This window comes from Triticum aestivum, chromosome 5B, assembly GCF_018294505.1.
Source record: "Triticum aestivum cultivar Chinese Spring chromosome 5B, IWGSC CS RefSeq v2.1, whole genome shotgun sequence".
NCBI lineage: Eukaryota > Viridiplantae > Streptophyta > Magnoliopsida > Poales > Poaceae > Triticum > Triticum aestivum.
Window position 1 is genome coordinate 110,386,552 of NC_057807.1, and position 16,575 is coordinate 110,403,126.

At 49.7% G+C, this 16,575-nt stretch overlaps 1 protein-coding gene and 1 pseudogene across 1 annotated transcript; one reads left to right on the forward strand and one right to left on the reverse strand.

Moving 5' to 3' along the window:
- Nucleotides 1–3,195: 3,195 nt before the first annotated feature.
- LOC123110679 (serine/threonine-protein phosphatase 6 regulatory ankyrin repeat subunit C-like) lies at nt 3,196–8,485 on the reverse strand (annotated as a pseudogene).
- LOC123110678 (uncharacterized) lies at nt 8,021–16,286 on the forward strand. The gene is made up of 2 exons (XM_044531263.1): nt 8,021–11,975; nt 15,940–16,286. The coding sequence occupies exon 1, from the start codon at nt 8,021–8,023 to the stop codon at nt 11,357–11,359; it is 3,339 nt and encodes a 1,112-aa protein (XP_044387198.1). The 3' UTR covers nt 11,360–11,975; nt 15,940–16,286.
- The last annotated feature ends 289 nt before the right edge of the window (nt 16,287–16,575 follow it).

Below are 16,575 nucleotides of genomic sequence, written 5' to 3' on the forward strand. Positions count from 1 at the left end.
CAGCAACACCGCCCGAATGTGCCGACAAATCCCGATAGGAGCTGCACATATCTCTTTCTCAGGGCACACTCAGATGAGCAATCCGTACAACTAAAACCAAACCTCGAGTTTCCCCGAGGGGGCGCTGCACAGGGCTCTAGTTCGGACCAACACTCAGAGGAGCACTGGCCCGGGGGGGGGGTTAGAATAAAGATGACCCTTGAGTCTGCAGAACCCAAGGGAAGGTGGTAGGTTGTTAGTGCAAATGGTAAAACCAATGTTGGGCATTGCTGGAAGAGCTTTACTTAAGGCGAACTGTCAAGGGGTTCCCATTATAGCCCAACCGTGTAAGGAACGCAAAATCCGGGAACATAACACCGATATGACGGAAACTAGGGCGGCAAGAGTGGAACAAAACACCAGGCATAAGGCCGAGCCTTCCACCCTTTACCAAGTATATAGATGCATTAATTAAATAAGATATATTGTGATATCCCAACAAGTAAACATGTTCCAACAAGGAACAACATCTCCATGTTCCAACAAGGAACAAACTTCGATCTTCACCTGCAACTAACAACGCTATAAGAGGGGCTGAGCAAAGCGGTAACATAGCCAATCAACGGTTTGCTAGGACATGGTGGGTTAGAGGTTTGACATGGCAATTTGGGAGGCTGACAAGCAAATGGTAGGCATCGTAGCATTGGCATAGCAAAAGAGCGAGCAAACTAGCATAGCAAAGATAGTAGTGATTTCGAGGGTATGATCATCTTGCCTGAAATCCCGCAAGGAAGAAGAACGAGTCCAAGAAGAAGACAAACGGTCGTAGACGAACAAATCCTCACAACTCCGGAACGAAACCGAAGCTAACGAGAGAAGCAACCCGGAAAGAAACAAACAACATAGTAAACACACAAGCATAAACAAGTCATGATGCACAAACGAGTATGATGCATGTCCGGTTTAATGAGGCATGGCATGGAAAAATGAAGCAAACAACACTACAATTTAAGTGGAGCTCAATATGCAACGAGGTGCATGTTGACGGAACACCACAACAAGTTATTTAGTTCAATCTCGTTTATGTACTCAACAGTATTAAATGTTGGTTAACATGGCAAGAGGTGAAGCATAATATAAACTATACCATCTAAACAATTTAAATGGGGCCGGATATAAAAACAATAAATCCGGTAAATCCCCATATGCATTTAGCAATTTAATGCAACAACAAGTTTAAACATTTTAAATGTTGTTATCATGATGCGGATGACATATACAAGTTTTATGCAATTTTACGAAAATGTTGGCATGAGCATGTTATGAAGCATTAGTCGCCATGGCGGAATGAAAAGGGTGCCACGGCGGCGAAACAGAAATGGTGCCACGGCAACATTCCGATCCCGGTAGCTCATGGAGATACCGGTGCAAAAGGAGGCGTGCGGATGTGCGGAACATGCTAGAGATGGTGGGGTGATCCCGGTTACCGGGTTCCCACGGTTCATCGGCATGGCGAACGAGGAGGAACGTGCATGAAGCAAACGGGCACGGTGCAAACATAGGGTGCATCTCATACATGCAAGGGCATCTCATCGCGGTCGTCGTCTCGGGGTTATACCTTGAAGCGTGCATTCGGGGCGGAACGCGTTCGTAGTGGAAGTAGTCGTTCACGGAGCGGTCGTCGTCGGAAGTAGAGGAAGTAGTCGTTCACGCGTCCGATGGTAACAGTACTCGGTCGTTTCGAAGAGGTACTTGGGGTCATTCGAACTTGCCGATCTCGTCATCTCGAAGGGGTACTTGACGTTCTTAGCGATTCCGAAGACGAGGTAGAGGTACACTTGACGGTTTTCGGCGACGGTAGTGGTACATGTTCTCGTAGATGTTCGGGGTCGTCACCATTCGTAGTCGATGTAGTTGAACTTGACGAAACCCTCAGCGGCAGTAGTGGTGAATGGTCTTTGCTTCGTAGTCGGACTTGACGAATCCGCGTAGTGGTACTTGTCGGTCTCGGTCAGGGCGTTCCTGGTCTTGAGGAGGTCCCCGAAAGAGAGCTTGGCGGCCACGGGGACATGGAGCTGCGGTCTTGGCGTCGGGCAGGGGATCGAAGGCAAACGAGGGGTGCGTGTAAGAGTGCTGCTGAAGAGGCCGGAGTTGCGGCCGTTGGAGGCGGGGCCGGTCGATGCTGTCCGATCGGGGACGAAGCCGGAGAAGTAGGGGCGGAGCTGGGGAGAAGCGGCTGCAGCAGGAGCTTGGGGTCGGTTTGGCCAAGGCGTGGAGGAAGAACCAGGTGGCCTCGGCGAGGAGGCGCAAGGCGGCGGGGAGCAAGGCGCAGCGTCGGCCATGGCCTCGGCGAGGAACTTGAGGGCGGCGGCGCTCGCGCGCAGAGGCGACGGGGATGCCCGATGCAGGAGGAGAAGGGCGAGGCCGCGGCGCTCCTCTCTCTCTCTCTCTCTGCGACAGCGCAACGAGGGAGGAGGGGATCGAGCGCTGCATGGGAACGAGGAGGAGGAGGAGATGGATCAAGGGAGAGATGCGGGAGGATCGTGGGATCCTCTCCCTGGCGACGTGTGTGTGTGGTGGCGGCGCTGGCAGGGAACGAGGGGATGGACCGAGGGAGAGATGGATCGAGCGAGGGGGTCGGGCTAGGTTAGGAGGGTTAGGTGGGCTGGGCCTTAGGGAGACTGGGCCGGCCTGGTGGGGAGGAGAATGGCCAGAGGCCTGGCTGGGTCTACCCCTCACTCTAATGAAAAAATAAAAAAAACAGAACAGAGAAAAGAAAGAAAGAAAGAGAGGTTAGGGAAGAAAAAGCGCAAGGGGATATTTTTCCCGGACTCGCAAAAATGCGCTTGTTCCAAGAAAAATAGAAAGGGGCATGATTGAAAGATTAAATTCAAACTCATTTGATTTAAATTCAAATGATTTGAATAGGAAGTGAGGTTTGGGAAGGTCCAAAAATGTTCGGATTTTTGGTGGAGCTCCGGAAAATGATGAAATAAATATTGGCAAGGTTGGAGACCAAACTTGAAGCAGAAAAGGAACGAAATTATTTTGTAAGTGTGTTTTGGTGATTCCAAAATAGTGGAATATTTAATATAGCTCCCTAATATTGGAGGATATGTTATAAAGAGAAGTCACCATGTGAGTCCCTCGATTTAAATGGATCGAAAAATCCATACAATTTATTTAGTTGAGGTTTTAAAAATTAATGATATGATGGCATGATGACATGATGCAATGCACATGATGCAAGGATGAATGCAACAAATAAAACAAATCACACGACGAAACTCGGAGTAGCTGGAAGTCTTCTGGAGCGTCGGTCTCGGGGCGTTACAACGACGTGGCCCCAAATTGGTTAAGCAGCTGAATCTCACAGAGCAAGACTTTCCTCATTTCATTGCCATTTCTAGCTGAAGCCTCTCCAATCGACAGGACCTCATCCACAAGAGAGTTGTAAATTGATCTCTTTGTCCTGACGCCGCCTATCACCGTCGCCGATATCCTGTCCTCAACCACCAGGAGCATTGCGAGTGCAGCGACATGACCCTCCATGGTGTATCTGTTGTCTATTTTTAAAGTAATAACCATTGCTTCCTCCACTGGTCCGAATTCAGTACTGAAGAATCTGCTAAGGTACACTGCCAGAAACGAATGACAAAGAAAATGTTAGAAGTACATTCATGTTCACTGTGTTGCACACAACTGGTTCAGGATTATGAAGCTATACCATCGTCTACGTAAGCAGGAGACCCCCAACAAAGATTTTGCGAGTGTAGTCATGCTTCTCCCAATGGTCATTATGCTATAAATAAAATGCGTTGTAAGGAGGCCATGTAAACAAAACAAAGTCACTTGGTAATACAGATAGAGGATATCTAGATTACCTGAGATAATTTGGGACCATCTTCCGGGGCACTGTGGCTCTTACTTTTAGCCCCTTGGGTAGATAAATTGCTGGAACGAAAATCCCCGTGACCTACTGACGCCTTTGGCACAACATAGCTGCAATGATATTCAAAGCAATATCTTAATTTTTAACTTTCACATGAGCAGCACTTTCTCTACATTTCATGTAATCGTGTACAGATATAAGAAATACCTTTCATAATAATCGTCGTTGTCATAATCATCGAAATCATCATCCAGAAGCTCTTTGTGCCTTTCTTTTTTCATTGCATGGTTCTTTTCCATTGAGCCATGGTTCACTAAAAAGGAACAAAATTCAGTTGAAAATGCAGTTGGCTTGACATGCATTATTATCAGTAAAACCAAAACTATCTAAACAATCTTTATGTAATTCAAACAATAAAATCCCTTCCAGTGTTATTCGCAAGAAAAAAATGCTTCCAGTGTAATGAAACAGATCAAACAATAGAACATGGCAGAATGTGATCTTATAGCAGAACATGTACTTCCGTTGAAGAATCAAACACAAAACTATGGGCAAGTGAAGTGCTTTTATTTACACAAGATACACAAAAGGACAAATGAAGTGCTTGTATTAACATAAGAGATGTTCTATTTGCGAACTCAGTCAAATATTTACTATCGCAGAAAATCATCTTACTTGGTACAACATTTGCGGAGTTGAGAAGGAACCGCATGTCCTGGGATGTCGCCACATCTATTGGTCTTTGCTTTCTGTTCAACACCAAAGAATCGCATCATTGTAAGTCAATCAAATCACTGTATACAAGAATTCTTCAGAAATATTACTCACCGTAGGTTCTGAGCTTTGGGGTTAGCCCCATAACGCAAAAGAAGTCGTACACAACTCAAAGAACCATTTTTCGCTGCAAGGAATAATGGGGTTTCTTTGGTCTTGGAAGGTATATCAACGCAATCTTGTGCATGAAGCAGAAGTGACATGCAGATCAAAGAAACACAATAATGCCAATTAGCCACAGTGGTATCATTAAGCACTTGAAAAGGAAGTAACAAGGCTACCTGAAGAGCCTTGTAATTGTCCTTAGCTGCAGTACTGTGCACTGGTGTGAGACCTAGTTTGTTCCCCTGGAAAACTCTGGCACCATTCTTCAGCAGGAGCCACTCAATCCTGCACAAAGACAGAAGACAACTAAGGACACTTGGAAATAGCAAGAACACCCGTCTTATAATTTAGCTGTTAATGGAGCAGAATTTTGAAAAGAGCACCTTGGCTCCTGTGTGCTTGAGCTACTACTGAGGCACCAGTGAAGTGCCGTGTTTCCTTCGGGGTCAGTTTCATTGACATCAACATCCCGCATCAGAAGCATCTTTTTGACATTCATATCTCCGGCCTACACAAGGAACCAATCATTGCAAGTTTTTCATGTGTATAAGATGCAGCTTTATAAATTGCAGCTTGTTAGGCGTAGCACGATTACAGCAATATTGCATCAACTGAACATATGAAAATGCAGAACTGCTTCTAGATAATACCCAAAAACAAAGTGTGTAGATCATAATCATAGTAACTCATTTCATGTATTATTTTAGGAGTCTTTCATAAAATAAGGTGTGGACCTGAATTACACACATTGATTACTCACTAAACTTCATGGCAGTCCTAGCAACTAATTTCATGTGCAATGCAAATCCAGAAATGTTTAAAAGGAAAAAAGTTTGTGTAGACCACAAAGTAAAGACACTGAACACTCAATCATTATAAATTTTTCTATATATAAGTTGCAGTTGCACGATTACAGCACTACTGCATCAACTGAAGGTAAGAAAATGCAGAGCTGCTTCTAGTTAATACGTAAAAACAAAGCGTGTACTCCCTCCGTTCCCAAATATAAGTCTTTTTAGAGATTTCAACAAGTGACTACATATGGACCAAACTGAGTGAATCTACACTCTAAAATATATCTACATACATCTGTACTTTGTAGTCCATTTGAAATGTCTAAAAAGACTTACATTTAGGAGCGGAGGGAGTAGATTATAATCATGGTAACTCATTTCAGTATTATTTTAGGAGTCTTTCCTAAAATAAGGTGTGGACCTCAATTACACACAATGATTACTCACTTAACTTCATGGCAGTCGTAGCAACCAAATTCATGTGCAATGCAAATCTAAAAGGGAAAGAGCCTGTGTAGACCACAAAGTAAAGACACTGGACACTCGACCATTGTAAGTTTTTCTATATATAAGTTGCAGTTGCATGATTACAGCAATATCGCATCAACCAAACATAAGAATATGCAGAGCCGCTTCTTGATAATACAAACAAAGGGTGTGGATCATAATCATAATACTCATTTCATGTATAATTTAGATGTCTTTTTGAAAAATAAGGCGTAGACCTCAGTTACACACACTGATTACTCAATTAAACTTCATAACAGTCATAGCAACTAATTTCATTTGCAATGCAAATCTAGCGGTGTTTAAAAGGGGGGAAAATCAGTGTAGACCTCAAAAAAAAAGACACTGAATACTCAATGCATTGCAAAGTTTGGGAATGGTGACAATTTAAGTGTAACATGAAACTAACAGCAATCAGTACCTTTGCAGCCCTAAGTAGAGGGGGCAAGCTTCTCCTGTCAACTTTTCGGTCCCTCCACGACGTGGCCCCAAATTGGTTAAGCAGCTGAATCTCACAGAGCAAGGCTTTCGTCCTCATTTCATTGCCGTCTCTAGCTGAAGCCTCTCCAATCGACAGAACCTCATCCACAACAGAGTTGTAAATTGATCTCTTTGTCCTGACGCCATCAATCACCACGCTCATCATCGCCGATATCCTTTCCTCAGCCACCAGGAGCAGCATTGCGAGTGCAGCGACACGCCCCTCCATGGCGTATCTATAAGCCACCTTCCCAACCTCCCTGGTCTTCTCTGCCAGAAGCCTCACCGCGTTCAGATCCTACACACGCATTCAGGCAAGTTGCAGTTTGGCATGAGAAATTGATCCTATCTAGTATCAACCATGTAAGAGAAGTTTGGAGCTGTGTGTGAGTTTAGTGATGGGACAAACCTTTTGTTGCAGATAAGCCAGAAGATCCTCGACCGAGTTGTCCGGTGACCAATCAACTTGAACCCTGAACACAAAGCAGGCAGGGAACAGACAGATGCATTGCTGTCAGTTTCATCTCAAATTAACACTCGTCACTATCAAATATAGTACAGCAAGCAGTTGGTGCCATTGACACACCTTCTGCTCATGAGCGCGACCTCGAGCGCGACGAGGCGTGTGCCGTCGAGCAGCCTGACGTCCGTCCGGGCGTTTCTGGAGAGGAGCAGCTGAATGCACCTCTTGGAGTGCGCGTCGGCGGCGACGTGGAGCGGTGTACGCGTGAGCTGGTCCCTGGCGTCGACGGAGGCCGGCGTGATCCCGTACTCACCGTCGAGGAGGAGCCTGGCGCACTCGGCGGCGTCGTGCCTGCAGGCGAGGTGGAGGAGCCTGTTGGACATCTCCTGGTCGAGGATCCTGGCGGCGTCGGAGCCGTTGCGCAGCCGGCCCAGCGCCGCCTTCTTGATGCTGTCCACCGCCGCGAGGAGGAGCGCCGTGTCGTCCTCCACGACGGCGCGGGAGACGTCGTCCTCCTTGCCCATCTTGTCCGTCGTCTCGTCACCCTCTTCGCTAAAGGTCTGCACAATCCAAGCACCAAATCGAATCAAAATTTTGAAAGTGACAAATCAATCGCGCTTGATTCAAATTCAACACAGTGCAAACCAAGACGAAAACCGCTCGAAAACAACATGGTAAAGAGGAAACAGCAGGCCCAAAAAATGAAGAGGCTGACGCGTAAATAAATGGAGTGGCAGATTATTTGGACAATGCAGCCAACGTAGCATAACCAGTCTGCTCATCTCATCTCATCTCAAAAAAAGAAATAAAAACTCCACCGATCTCTCAGCCAGGTTACAATAGGTGGTAAGGGAACAACCAGCAGGTGCTCAGGACTCACACGAGCACCTAATTGGGCTCCTAGCAAAGAAACCGGCTAATTTCCGAGCCAACCTCAACCAGCAGGTGCTCAGGACTCAGTATGAAGGTCTCGCCCTCACATATGTGCTCACACGGTTGAATTCAGAGCCAACCTCTCCCCGATTTATGCGAGGGCGAGGGCGACCACCGGAGGCGCCGTCGGGATCTCCTTCGGATCCCGCTGTTTTGCCGTCACCGCTGCGGATCGCCCCAGCCTCGGCACCCTCCTCGGCTCAGCCCGATCCCATCCAGCGAGATCAGATCGTGGCTGGGTGTGAGGCGGACGTGCGTGCGGAGTGGGGGTTGCGTTGGGCTGTGCGTTTCCGAGATGGCCATGGAGATTGGATCGCCGGACGTCTGCACCATTCGCCGGCATCTCGATGGACGACGCTGCTGGATCTGGACAACGACGTCCGCACCGGCGATTATGTGACGATAGGCGACCAGGTGAGGGTTGGTTCTAATTTGCGGATTGATGTCTATGACGTGGTTGTGGAGCATCGTATGCAGATGGTTGCGGATGTGGCAAGCCCGATCGAGCTTCTCGACTCGTCCTCGGAGTCTGACGGCGGGGAGCTCGGTCGGCGGGGGGAGCCTGGGGGCGCGACCTCCGTGATCCACGCGGGGCCGTCGCCTGGCTCATCCGGAGATCGACGGCGGGTGGGGGGCCGGTTTTGGGCACTCGCTGATGCCGACGATGAAGACGAGGATGAGGAGGCCGAAGCGGCGCAACCTTCTCCAGCGTCGCCGACCCCTTCCGATCTGCTGTGTGAGTTTTTGTGTGCAGAGTACGATGAAGATGAGGTCGCTTCTACGGTCAACAACATCTTGCCCGTTGATGATCCGGCTCGGGTTGGGCTTCATGCGAGGGAGACCAAGGAGATGTTACGTCGGGTGGTTCACCGGAGAACGGCGGCGTCGGTGATCCGGCCGTGGAAGGGTCCGCTACCTAAGGTATGTCTACCGAACTTAATGTTATTTGATCTCATACGACCGAAATCATGGACTAAGGTGACTAGGAGAAAGAATGCTCGCCGGGCAGGGCCGCGATCGGCGCCGGAGGGGGCCGCGGCTTCGTTGCCGGCGGCCACGGCGATCCCGATCCGTGCCGCTCGCCAGGAGCGTTTGAATCAGCTCCTGGGCCGAGTTGCGCCGATGCATGTTGGGCCGCTGGGTACGTTTGGGCAAGTGTCTGGTGGGTATGAGGCCCAGCCAGACGAGGCTCCAAACGCTATCGAGAGGAGGGGCGCATGCATGTCGTCTTCGTCATCGCCTACTCCTCCATCGTGCTTTAGGGTTTCACGGCGTCGCGTGCCGCACTTTCGCTCCGTCGGTCCTGGCCGGGCTCGCCGCATCCCTCCCCTTGGTGCGATGGGGGGTTCGGGTGGTGCTCCTCCACCTGGGAAGCGACTGCTCCCGCCCAGTGGGGCTTCTCGGGCCTCCGGGGCGCCGCCGCCGGGCCAAGGCAATGGCCGGGGCGCGCCGCCCCCGGGCCAGGGCAATGGCCGGGGCGCGCCGCCGCCGGGCCGAGGCAATGGCCGGGGCGCGCCGCCGCCAAGCCATGGAAGTGGCAGGGGCGTTTTGCCGGCGCCGGTTGTGGCTGTCGGCCGCGCGGCTGTGAAGCCTCTCAAGGACGCTGCGGGGCGCGGGTCAGGGGGCCAGGCTGCGACGCTTCCGGCTGGCGGGGTTGCCGTGGGGAGGCCGCCGGCTCAGACGGTGCCGTCGGGCGGGCGAGGGGGACCGGGCTACGGCCCTAGACCGGTCGTCCAGGACAATACTGCGGTGGTCGCTGCGGGCCGGGGAGCTGCACCACCAAGGCCACCAGCACCTCCTCCCCATGTTGTTGCTCGTCCGCCCGGGCCGTCGCAGTCCAGCGGTACTGTGGCTGCGCCCCGAGGTCAATGGGGGGATGACGGCTACGATACCTACGGGACTGGTCAGCACCGTGGCTCTTCGTCCACGGGTGGCGGTCGTGGTTATGCTTGGCAAAGTGATGGGTCAGTTGAGAGGCCATTCTTGGGTCCTTCAGGCGGCTTCGTTGAGGGGCCTTCTGATCCGGGTCTTCGGCAGCGAGGAGGTTTCCGAGGCCATCGTGGTGGTCGGGGCGGCCGTGGGGGCCGGTACCGTCCATGTCCTCCGCTACCACCTGTTGTTGTCGACCATATGGCAGTTGATGAGACTGTCGAGGAGCCTGTACTGACCGGTCACGCCATGGAGGTGGTGACGGCTCTTGCTACGGTTCAGGCTCCTAAGAACGAGGTTATGACCGATGTGTCTGCGGAGTTGTCTGATATGGCTGAGGTTGATAGGGCGTCCAAGTGGGCACGCAGGAAGGAAAAGATGCTTTGTTATCGTTGCGGCGACAAGGGCCACTTCATTGCGGAGTGTGTGGCTCTGTTATGTGATACCTGCGGTAAACTGGCACATGACTCTGGGGAATGTCCGTTACTGCGAGATCAGGCTCCGTCACTCATGATGTATGGAGTTTACTGTGCTGAGTTAACTTTTTTTGAATCTCCAAATGAGCGAGAGGTGTCTGATGAGTCCACGAGTATGACCACGGGGATTGTCAAGGTCACCAGAGGGGAGGTGTCTGAGACACAGATCGTGCAGAGGCTCCGAGAGTTGGCCCCTGGGGATTTCCAGTGGGACCTTGTCAGTCTCGCTGATAAGATGTTCAGGGTTGAGTGTCCTTCCGTGGAGGATCTGCAGAGGTTGTTGAGCTTTGGGATGTGTAAGGTGCCGGGAACGGATGGCATCCTTGAGTTTCAGGAGTGGAAGCATATTGAGCCTCAGGGCGTGCCGCTTACTCAGGCATGGTTGCGATTTTCAGGGGCTCCCTCTAAGCCGCTGCAGGATGCTCGGGTTGTGGCCAGCATGGGCATTTTAGTAGGGAAGCCTGAGGGTGTGGACATGGAGTTCACTAGAGCTCACGGGATTGCTCGGGTTCTGGTTAGTATATTGAACATTGAGTATGTGCCAGAAGTGGTTAAGTGGGCTTATCGAGGCAGGATTTATAATCTGGTTATTGAGTTTGAGGATGAGAGCCTGCTGGTTGCGCCGGCTCATGAGTCTAACGTGGATATGCATGAGGGTGATGACGGCGCGGGAGAGCAGGAGCCGCCAGTCGAGGACTCTGGACGACAACTGTCCAAGGGGTCGGGGTCCGAGACCGCGACGACCGGGGATGGAGCAGCCCCACCCTCCTCGGTGCCTTCGACGACTCTGAGATTTGGGTCTTTCGAGCCCTCTTCTGCACCTCCGAGACTGTGGAGTGATCGGGTCGAGTCTGAGGAGGCTTTTGAGCGCGAGTTGCCTGTTTTGGGGTTTGAGTGTGTTGTGGATACCATTCGTGGGGGTCTTGGGGGTTCTGCGATCTCGATCTGGGGAGATGAGGAGGTGAGTCGGCAGGTGGCCACTCCCCCTCTTGCTCAGCACACGGTACATCCTCAGGAGGTGACGTAGCTTGTCGTGCCCGGCTCGTCAGGTGGAGCCCCGGGGCAGGCGGCCTCGGGATGCTCCCATTCTGCCGAGGAAGGGGACTTGGGGCAGGAGGCTCCCGTGTCCTTTTCTTCGTTGGGAGGGGGTCTGGGGCAGGAGGCCTCTGATACCTTCTCTCCCGTCGCGTCTACCATTCGGATCGTGGCGCCTTCGGGAGAGGGCTCGGGGCAGGTGGCCTCGGAGCCTTCTCCCCCTACGGCGCCTGTGGGGGTGGCTTCTCCGGTGCTGGGAGGGGTGCGAGGGCAGGCGGCCCTTGTACTGCCTCCACCACCCTTCCTGCCGGCCCCGTCTTGCGGGGCGCGCTAGGAGTCTGAGATCTTGGTGAGTGCCCATCCACTCTCTGGCGAGGTTGTGGGTGAGACCGTGCAGATGGATCGGCCTGCTGGTTGGGGTGAGGCAGGAGGCCGGACCCCGACCGCGATCTCTCGTGAGGAGGTCATTACGTTTGGAGGGATTCAGGATCCGATGTCTGAGGGGCGCCGGGTGAGTGGCCGTCTCCAGGCACAGCCAGACGTGGACGACATTCAGCAGCGGTGCGCCATGAGGGCGGCTAAGCTTCGTGACGTCGAGGTCACTACTGGTATGTCAGTCAATACTTCTAATTCCATTTTGCATTTTTCAAATGATGAGATTGTTGAAAATGCAAATCAACTAGGAGTATCGCTGGGTAGTAATGACACTGAAATCTCTAATTCGGTTAATGATCTGCTTGATCTAGAGGCTGAGCGAGCCTTAGAGATGATTCGTAATATTGTGGCTGTTAAACCCATGAGTGATTCTGACGTTGATGCGCTCGGGGTCAGGGTGCTCAACAATTTTTGTGCGGATCTTATGCAACCTAGTACTGAGGGGGAGGTAGAGGATGATTCTACTGACATGCTTTTGGCTAGCCCCTCTGAGACTGGTTGTGAGGACCAGTTGCAGCGTCAAATTATCCCCAAGCGCAAGTGGAAACGGAAGGTGTACCCAGTGTCCGCAGTGCGTAGGAGTGCTAGGATTCGTACGGCAAAAAAATTCCATGATGAATTATGAAAGGAATCTTTTGGAATAGCAGAGGTCTAAAGGACTTGGCTAAAAGAAGGTTTCTTGCTGAGGCATCTATCGAGCATCGTTTAGATTTTATCGCTCTATCGGAGACGGGTAGAGATAACTTTGCGCCTCAATTTCTAAGTACTCTGTCAGGGGGTATAGATTTTGATTGGCATTGCTTGCCGCCGAGAGGGAGATCGGGTGGAATCTTACTCGGCGTTAGGTGCGAAACGCTTGAGGTTCGCGGTGTGGTTATGAGTGACTTTGCAGTCAAGTTCCGGGTACGGTCGAAGGAAGATGGGTTTAATTGGGCTCTGGTTGCGGTATATGGGGCTGCGCAGCCCGAGCTCAAGCCCGAGTTCTTGTCTGATCTCGTTCGGATTTGTGGTTCCGAGAAGTTGCCTATCCTGGTGGGGGGTGATTTCAATATTATTAGAAGGCGTGAGGATAAGAACAATGACAACTTTGACGGCAGATGATCGTTCATGTTCAATACGATTATTGAAAGTTTGGACCTGAGAGAAATTGAGCTCTCGGGTAGAAAATTCACCTGGGCTAACGCGCTGCCAAATCCGACGTATGAGAAGTTCGATCGAGTGTTGGCCAGTGTCGATTGGGAACAGAAGTTCCCTCTAGTAACAGTCCAGGCCTTGACCCGCGGTATTTCTGACCACACGCCGTTATTTGTGGACTCTGGTGAGCCCTCCCACCTGGGGAACAAGAATGTGTTCTCCTTTGAGATGGCTTGGTTTGAACGTGAAGGCTTCCTTGATCTTGTGGCTAGAGAGTGGGCTAAGGATTCAGGAGGGAAGACTGCGCTTCAGCGCTGGCAGAATAAGATTAGGCATTTGAGGAGTTTCCTGCGTGGATGGGCTAAGCATCTTAGCGGGATTTATAAGGTCGAAAAGGAAAGGCTCCTTTCCCTTATTCAGTCCCTGGATTTAAAAGCAGAAACAACGATACTGCCGGCCGCGGAGCTTCATGCCAAGCTTGACGCGGAATTGCGGCTGAAAGAACTTCTTAGGGAAGAAGAGTTGAAGTGGGCGTTGCGGGCCAAGGTCCGGCGAGTAGTCCAGGGGGATGCGAACACTCAATTCTTTCACATGATCGCTAATGGTAAGCATCGAAAGAAGAAGATCTTTCAGCTTGAGCAAGATGAGGGTACTATTGTAGGACAGGAAAACCTAAAATTGTACATCACCGAGTACTATAAGCAGCTGTTTGGTCCTCCAGAAAAAAACTATGTGTCTCTGGATGAGTCCAGGGTTGAGGATGTTCCCCAGCTCACAGCGGTGGAGAATGATATTCTTACGGCTCCTTTCTCCGAGAAAGAGGTTCTGGAGGCCATTTCGCAAATGAAAAATAACAAGGCGCCGGGCCCCAATGGATTTCCAGCGGAGTTCTATAAGAAATGTTGGCATATCATTAAAGGGGATTTGTTGCCTTTGTTCAATGATCTGTTTGCTGGACAGCTTCATCTTTTTCAGCTCAATTTTGGAACGATCACCCTTCTTCCTAAGAAAACAGAGGCTGTGAGAATTGAGCAATTCAGGCCAATCTGTCTTCTTAATGTTAGTTTCAAAATTTTCACCAAGGTCGGGACCAATAGGCTCACACAGATCGCACATGCTGTTGTGCAGCCTACCCAAACTGCTTTCATGCCGGACAGGAATATCCTTGAGGGGGTAGTGGTCCTTCATGAAACGCTCCATGAAATCCACACGAAAAAGCTGGATGGGGTTGTTTTCAAAGTGGATTTCGAAAAAGCGTATGACAAAGTCAAATGGCCATTCCTTCAACAGGCCTTACGTATGAAGGGTTTTGATGAGGCTTGGCGACGCCAGGTAGAATCCTTCACACAAAAAGGAAGTGTTGGAATTAAAGTAAATGATGATATAGGGCATTATTTCCAGACACACAAAGGCCTGAGGCAAGGAGATCCAATGTCCCCTATTTTGTTCAACATTGTGGTTGACATGTTGGCAATTCTCATAGGTAGGGCAAAGGAGGCCGGTCAGGTGGGTGCCTTGGTGCCAAACCTAGTTGATGGGGGTGTGTCCATTCTGCAGTACGCTGATGATACAATCATCTTTATGGAGCATGACCTGGTAAAAGCGAGAAATATGAAGCTGGTGTTATGCTTATTTGAACAATTGACCGGGTTAAAGATTAACTTTCATAAAAGTGAGTTGTTCTGCTTTGGTAGAGCCAAGGAGGAACAAGAGGCTTATAGGCAATTGTTTGGATGTGAATTAGGGGCTATACCTTTTACTTACTTAGGTATACCCATTCACCATCGTAAGCTAACGAACAAAGAGTGGAAATGCATTGAAGATCGGTTTGAAAAGAAACTTAGTTGCTGGAAGGGCAAACTTATGTCATATGGAGGCCGGTTAATTCTTATTAATTCAGTGCTTACGAGTATGCCGATGTTCCTACTATCTTTCTTTGAAGTTCCAGTTGGGGTTAGGAAAAGACTGGACTTCTACCGATCGAGATTTTTTTGGCAGAGTGATGAACTTAAGAGAAAGTATAGACTCGCCAAGTGGGATGTTATTTGTCGACCAAAGGACCAAGGGGGTTTGGGTATCGAGAATCTTGAGGTCAAGAACAGATGCCTGCTTAGCAAGTGGCTGTATAAGCTTTCAGTTCAGACTGACGCAACTTGGGCGCAGATTCTCCGCAACAAGTATCTGCATTCCAAAACCTTGTCTCAGGTGACAGTGAGACCAACTGATTCGCCGTTTTGGAAGGGGCTTATGAGAGTTAAGGCAGCCTTCTTTAATAGAACAAAGTTTATTGTCGGTGATGGCAATGATACACGGTTCTGGGAGGATACTTGGCTGGGTGATACACCATTGGCAATACAGTACCCAACCCTGTATCGTATTGTCCAGCGACGGGATGAGTTAGTTGCAACGGTCATGCAGTCCATTCCCCTTAATATTCAATTTCGAAGGGTGCTTGTTGGTGATAGATGGGAAGCTTGGCTTCATCTGGTGCGTAGACTGATGGAAGTTCTGCTAGCTCATCAGCCCGACCAGTTGTGTTGGAAACTTACTAGGTCTGGACAATTTACTGTTAAGTCGATGTACATCGATGTTATTAACTCGACTGTCATTCCTAGTTCCAAATATGTTTGGAAAGTAAAAGTTCCTTTAAAAATTAAAGTGTTTATGTGGTTTGTCCATAAACAGGTTATTTTAACAAAGGACAACTTGGTTAAGCGCAATTGGACAGGATCTACTAGGTGTAGTTTCTGTGATCATGACGAGACCATTAAGCATCTCTTCTTTGAGTGTCCATTGGTGAGAATTCTGTGGCGCACCGTGCAAATTGCCTTTAACATTACTCCTCCGAGTTCGGTCGGGTCGTTATTTGGAACGTGGCTGGATGGGATAGAGTCCGATACAGCTAGACATATTCGTGTAGGAGTTTGTGCGTTGTTATGGGCAATTTGGAACTGCAGAAATGATTTAGCTTTTAACAGAATAACTACTATTCATTTTTTGCAGGTTGTATTCCGTGCTACGGCGCTGATCCGTATGTGGTCCTTACTCACTCCGACGGAGGCCAGGGAGCGTTTGGTTACTGGATCTGTCCGTTGGGAGATGGTAGCGCGGGATATCTTCAACCGGTTTGGATGGCGGTCATATAATATGATAGGCAATTAGTTTTCCTATCTTTATTTTGCCTGCCGGTTGTGGCTTGATGGCCTTTTCTTGTTTTAGCGTCGAGGCTCTATGTGAGCTCGCCTTCATTTTATTTCAAGACTCTATGACTTTGTTGAACCTTTTTATTTATTTAAGTGGCCGTATGCATCGTTCTGATGCAGAGGCCGGGGAGTCCCCCTTTTCTAAAAAAAAAAGCATAACCAGTCTGCAGCCCCTCTCTTTATTATCTCTCCCTCCACCGGCGCCTCGTCAAACCAAATCGCCCCAGAAGAAAAGAACAGAAAAGCAAATAAAAGCCGGAAGGGAATAATCATGACCTCATCAAACGGCACAAACAAGAAGAAGAAGACCAAGCGCGTTTGCGTTTGCGTTTGCTAATCTGATGTAAAAAACTTCAAAAACTAGGGGGGAAACCCCAAATTAAGCAACACCCAGATGCTGCAGGAGCACGCGCATGCGGAGGAATCGGACAAAATA